Genomic DNA, 6044 nt, shown 5'->3' with positions numbered 1-6044 from the left:
TCGATCACCAACTCCTGGAGCCTACTCAAACTCATGTCCATTGCAACAGTGATGCCATCCAACCATCTCATCCTCTATCATCCCCTTCTCCTCCCACCTTCAATCTTTCCCAGATTCAGGGTCTTTTCAAACGAGCCAGCTCTTCCCATCAGGTGGCCAAAGTATTGGAGTTTCGGCTTCACCATCAGTCCTTCCAATGAATATTCAGGACTGATTTCCTTTAGGATGGACTGGTTGGATCCCTTGCAGTCCAAGAGACTCTCAGGAGTCCTCTCCAACATCATAGTTCAAAAGCATCAATTCTTCTGGGTTCAGCTTTCTTTATAGTGCAACTCTCACATCCATACATGACTACTGGGAAAACTATAGCCTCGACTAGACAGACCTTTGTTTTAAATATGCTGTCTAGGTTGGTCATAGCTTTTCTTCTAAGGAGTAAGCGTCTTTTAATTTCATGGCTGCAGTTACCATCAGCAGTGATTTTGGAGCCACCAAAAATAAAATCTCTCAGTGTTTCCATTGTTTCCCCATCTATTTGCCATGAAGTGATGGGACCAGATGCCATGATCTTTGTTTTCTGAATGCTGAGTTTTAAGCCAACTTTTTCACACTCCTCTTTCATTTTCATCAAGAGGCTCTTTTGTTCTTCACTTTCTGTCATAAGGGTGGTATCATCTGCATATCTGACGTTATTGATATTTCTCCCTGCAATCTTGATTTCAGCTTGTGCTTCATCCAGCCCAGGATTTCTCGTGATGTACTCTGCATAGAAGTTAAATAAGCAGGGTGACAATATACAGCCTTGATGTACTCCTTTCCTGATTTGGAACCAGTCTGTTGTTCCATGTCTGGTTCTAACTGTTGCTTCTTGACCTGCATACAGGTTTCTCAGGAGGCAGGTAAGGTGGTCTGGTATTATCTCTTTAAGAATTTTCCACAGTTTGTTGTGATCCACACAGTCAAAGGCTTTGGCATAGTCAATAAAGCAGAAGTAGATGTTTCTCTGGAACTCTCTTGCTTTTTCAATGATCCAACAGATGTTGGCAATTTGATCTCTGGTTCCTCTGCCTTTTCTAAATCCACCTTGAATATCTGGAAGTTCATGGTTCACATACTGTTGAAGCCTGGCTTGGAGAATTTTGAGTATTACTTTGCTAGTGTGTGAGATGAGTGCAATTGTGCAGTAGTTTGAGCATTCTTTGGCATTGCCTTGACCTTTCCAGTCCTGTGGCCACTGCCGAGTTTTCCAAATTTCCTGACATACTGAGTGCAGCACTTTCAGAGCATCATCTTTTAGGATTTGAAGTAGCTCAATTGGAATTCCATCACGTCCACTAGCTTTGTTCATCGTGATACTTTCTAAGGCCCACTTGACTTCACATTCCAAAATGTCTGGCTCTAGGTGAGTGATCACGCCATCGTGATTATCTCAGTCATGAAGATCTTTTTGCATAGTTCTTCTGTGTATTCTTGCCACCTCTTAATATCTTTTGCTTCTGTTAGGTCCATACCATTTCTGGAAAAACCAAAGCTTTGATTAGACGGACCTTTGTCGGCAACTTCGTGCCAGTAACTGTTTGGTATTTAATTCTCTCAAGAACTTACTCAAAAATCAACATTGATATAAATGGAGTATAACCTTTAAAAATTGGGAATCATTATATTGTATACCTGCAACATATAATATTGTATACCAACTATAATTTTTTAAAAGAATAAACATAGATCATCTCTCTTTTCTCATAATTAGATTGAGACTCAGAGAAGTTAACTAACTTGAAGAAAGTAACACAGCTAGGACTTGCTAGAACCAGGTCTCAGCTCTCCCAAGCTGTACTGGACTGCTTATAAGCATAGGGCCACATCTCCAGTCTAAGATTTCTGATGATTTCCTCCACTGGTACAGTGTACCTTGAATGTGCCCAGCACTTGGCTCTGCTTCTAAGCTAAGGATTTAGTGCTGTTCTTTAACTGATCTACAATTACTGTTTCATCAATTTGGGAAAAGCCCTGAATCCTAATTGTTAGTAATCACATCAAGTGTTCTATTTTTAACTAGACCTCTCTTTTGTTTCAAGTGGGTAAAATTTTAAAAATAATGGTACTCTTTAAAGTTGCAGTAGTTGATGTATAATCATTTTATAAATTTAAACTTTGTGACATACTATTTAAATTCCATTCTCATCAGTCAGATCATGTTTAATTACTAAGAGAGTTTTTTTACCCAGATGGTCTATAGTATTACTGATTAGAAAAAAAAAAAAGAAAAACTTTCTCTTATTTATGAATGACAAAGCTACATGAAGAAAATTTGTCCATACTGTCCAACAAGGTGGCCACGGACCACATGTGGCTACTGACCATTTGAAATGTGACTGACTTGAATTGGTAAGTGTAAAATACAAAGTCAATTCTGAAAACTCAGGACACGAAAAAAGATGTAAAATATCCCATTAGCAATGTTTATATCAAATATAAGTTGAAATGATAATAATTTGCACGTATTGGGCCAAGTAAAACATCTTATTAAGGTTAATGTCACTTGTTTCTTCAATGTGGTTGCTAGAAAATCTGAAATTACATCTGTGGCCTTGCATTTATCTGTTGGACAGTCCAGGGTTAAGTGATCACTTGGTGATTTAAAGTAAGTATCCGTGCCAGTGGAATCAAGCAGCTCATAGCAGATACAGGCATCAGTGAAAAACATCTTTTTTTCAGTGAGGTTAAATAGTGATGCGATGACAGCCATACCATTTTCTCAAAGTTCTGCCCTGTTGGATTGCCACTATGTTCATAAGAACCATAGCAAGGACTTCCCTGGTGGTCCAGTGACTAAGATCCCAAGCTCCCAAAGAAGGGGACCCAGGTTTGATTCCTGGTCAGGGAACTAGATCCCACATGCCGTGACTAAGACACAACACAGACAAATAAGTAAATAAACATTTAAAATAAACAAAAGAACCTTACTCTTAAAAAAAAAAAAAAAAAAACAAAACAGGAAAGTCATTTCCCACTTAGGGGAGAGTCTCCGATTGATTTTTCTCGACTCAGAAATGTGAGCCTGGGATGACCCGTCAAGGACAAAAAAAAAAAAAGTACCAACATTTTTAGTGTCGGTTGCAAAGCAGATGATGGTTCCGAACAGTGGTCACTCATGCAGATCCTCCACCTCTGCACTGGTCCGATGGTTTACAGCGCAGCAGTGCAGAGCCAAAGGGCACCCACGAGTTCATTACATAATTCTTGGTAGCGTGAGGCCAAGCGCATATCTGCTCCGGGGGCCAGGCGGCAGGCTCTGCTCAGGCCCACCATGGCCATCACAGTGATGTTTTGACAGAGAGTGTGCTAGAGGTTGTTTGTTTGGAAAAAGACTGACCAGCTCTTTTTTTTTTCCCCCATCCTCCTTCCTCTCTCTCTTTTTTCCCTTTTAAACACTCTGGCATAATACTGAATGACTTTGTTTTTAAGCTGCCTTAGCCTTGCTTTGTGAAGAAAAAGCCCGAGAATTCTCTCCCTGTAGGACACAAGTGTTATTTTTGGAGCAGAGATTCTTAGCCTGATCTCTGTCTAAACCAATTTCTGTTCTTTGTGAGGTCGTGGTCTGGGGCAGCTCAGAGTCATCTCCATGGAGGGAAGCTTCCTGGTTTCATGAGGCAGCCTGGGCCGAGGTGTCCAGGGGCCATGCCTGGAACATCCCTGCTTGGGGTCTCCACACACAGCTCCTTTGCTCTCAGGTCCCCTTCATTAGGCTTGTGCCCTTGGGAGAGTCTGGGCCACCTGCCGTGAAGTGGGCGACTTCCCTGCTGATGTCATTTCACAGGATGTTCTGGGTCAAGGTGACCCTCCCCTTTTAACAGGGTACTGGAGGTCACAGACTCCTCAGAACTAAGGCAGCCATGTCTTGAAGATCTCCACAGGCACTTGAGGGTGCCACCGGCCATGGGAGAGCCACAGCCCCTGCCCTGAGAGTCACGACCTGGGCCTCTGGGAACATGTCCAGTGACTCGCAGCTCAGAGCATCCCCTTCTGTAACCTGCTCTGTATCAGGCTGCTAGACCGGGGGAAGGAAAACCTCTCCAGCTTCTCACAGCTCCTCTTCCTGACCCGTCACTCCTAGGGGTTTACAGAGCTTGCAGTTGCTGGGAAATGTAAAATCAGACACAGTTGAAAACACTGCTGTCAACAGCAAACAGCGCATCACCGTAGAATGAGTCTTTTCCTTTGGTGATTGGTCACTGGATGCAGGAAGCAGGTGTGAGGAACAAGGCCCGGGGATGAACAGGTAGACCCTGCAGGTGTTCCAGGTTGCTGGGTGATCCGTGATGCACCCGTCCCTGGCCAGCTATACATAGCCAGCAAAGCTTCTTACTAGAGAAACCTCTTTCCTCACCCTCCACCAGTCCCATCCGTCACCCCAAAGATTCGCTGTAAATCCCCTGGAAGTCACTGCGTCTCGGATCAGAGAGCTGCCAGCTGGCCCCGGGCCTGACCGCGTCCCTACCGCCGCCGCTCTCCATCCTTCCTTGTCTGTACCAGGGGAGCACGATCGGTGCTCAGCCATGGTCGACATGGGGGGCCTGGACAACCTGATCGCCAACACGGCCTACCTGCAGGCTCGGAAGTCCTCGGACGCCGACAGCAAGGAGCTGCAGCGCCGGCGCCGGAGCCTGATGCTGCCCGGGCCGCAGAGCTGCGAGCAGCTCCGCCAGGCCCTGGCCACCGACTTCCATAGTCTGTGCGAGCAGCAGCCTATTGGCCGCCGCCTCTTCCGGGACTTCCTGGCCACGGTGCCTGCGTACCAGGAGGCCAGGGGCTTTCTGGAGGAGGTGCAGAGCTGGGAGCTGGCCGAAGAGGGCCCCGCCAAGGGCAACGCGCTGCAGGGGCTGGTGACCACTTGTGCCGCCGCCCCTGTCCCGGGGCACCCACACCCCTTCTTCAGCCCAGCTCTGGTCACCAAGTGCCAAGCAGCCACCAACGACGACGATCGAGCATCCCTGGTGGAGCTGGCCAAGGCCGAGGTCATGGCCTTCCTGCAGGACCAGCCCTTCCGGGAGTTCCTGGCCAGCTCCTTCTATGACAAGTTTCTGCAATGGAAAGTCTTCGAGATGCAGCCAGTGTCAGACAAGTACTTTGAAGAGTTCCGGGTGCTGGGGAAAGGTGGTTTCGGGGAGGTAAGTGTCTGCGAGGAGCCAGGCTGAAAGAGGAGATAGACGGCATAATAGAGTTCTGTTTGGCTTCTTTTTGTCTTCTTTTTAATCTTAAGGGATCTTAGAACTAATTTCAGTGCCACATGTGGAGAAAGCATTCCTAGCTTGCTCTCACCTCTTCTTTCTTGTCGCTGGGTGAAATAAAGTGAGAATGCCATAGGAAAAACAAACAAGATGTGGAACTGGCCAGGAATCATAATCATGGGGTTTCCAGGAGGCAGGAACACTCTGAAATGCCCCTTTGGTGAATGATATCAAGATATCAAGACAATGGGAGAGTTCCCTTCCCCTTTACTTGTGCTCATGGAGGTAATTTGAGAAAAACTTCAGGTATCTAAGAAAACAATCATCTTGAATTAGAGTCTATAAATCTGTTTTGCACCTCTGCTGTGTTCAGCTTTTTTTTTTTTAAGAACAAAAAAAAATTCTTTGAGATGAAATTTGCATAAGATTAGCCATTAACCATTTTCAGGTGTATAATTTAATAGCATTTAATACATTACAATGTTATGCAGTCATCATCTCTAGTTCCATTTTCAATACTCCTGTGCCCATTAACAGCTACTTCCCCACCCCAACCCCCAAGCTCCTGGCAGCCTCTGGGCTACTTTCTGCCTCTATGGACTTGCCTATTCTGATGTTTCATATAGATGGAGTCATACAATATGTGAGCTTTTGTCTCTGAATTCTTTCGCTGAAAAGTGTACTTTTGCTGAGTAGTGTTTTGGAGGTTCATTCACCTTGTAGCGCGGATCAATACTTCATTCCACTGTATGGGAATACTACATTTCATGTATCCGTTCATCTATTGATGGACAGTTGGGTTGTTTCTGCCTT

At 45.1% G+C, this 6044-nt stretch overlaps 1 protein-coding gene across 1 annotated transcript in view; it reads left to right on the top strand.

Annotated features, from left to right (window-relative positions):
- Nucleotides 1-2598: 2598 nt before the first annotated feature.
- Nucleotides 2599-6044, top strand: part of GRK7 (G protein-coupled receptor kinase 7) — a 42889-nt gene continuing 39443 nt past the window's right edge. Inside the window, exon 1 of the mRNA XM_006078029.4 lies at nt 2599-5171. Coding sequence (XP_006078091.2) covers nt 4560-5171 — 612 coding nt within the window. The 5' untranslated portion in view covers nt 2599-4559. The remainder of the gene's footprint in view (nt 5172-6044) is intronic.

The sequence above is a fragment of the Bubalus bubalis genome, chromosome 1 (genome assembly GCF_019923935.1).
Source record: "Bubalus bubalis isolate 160015118507 breed Murrah chromosome 1, NDDB_SH_1, whole genome shotgun sequence".
NCBI lineage: Eukaryota > Metazoa > Chordata > Mammalia > Artiodactyla > Bovidae > Bubalus > Bubalus bubalis.
The sequence above is the reverse complement of the archived record's forward strand: the minus strand, read 5'-3'. Positions and strand labels throughout refer to the sequence as shown.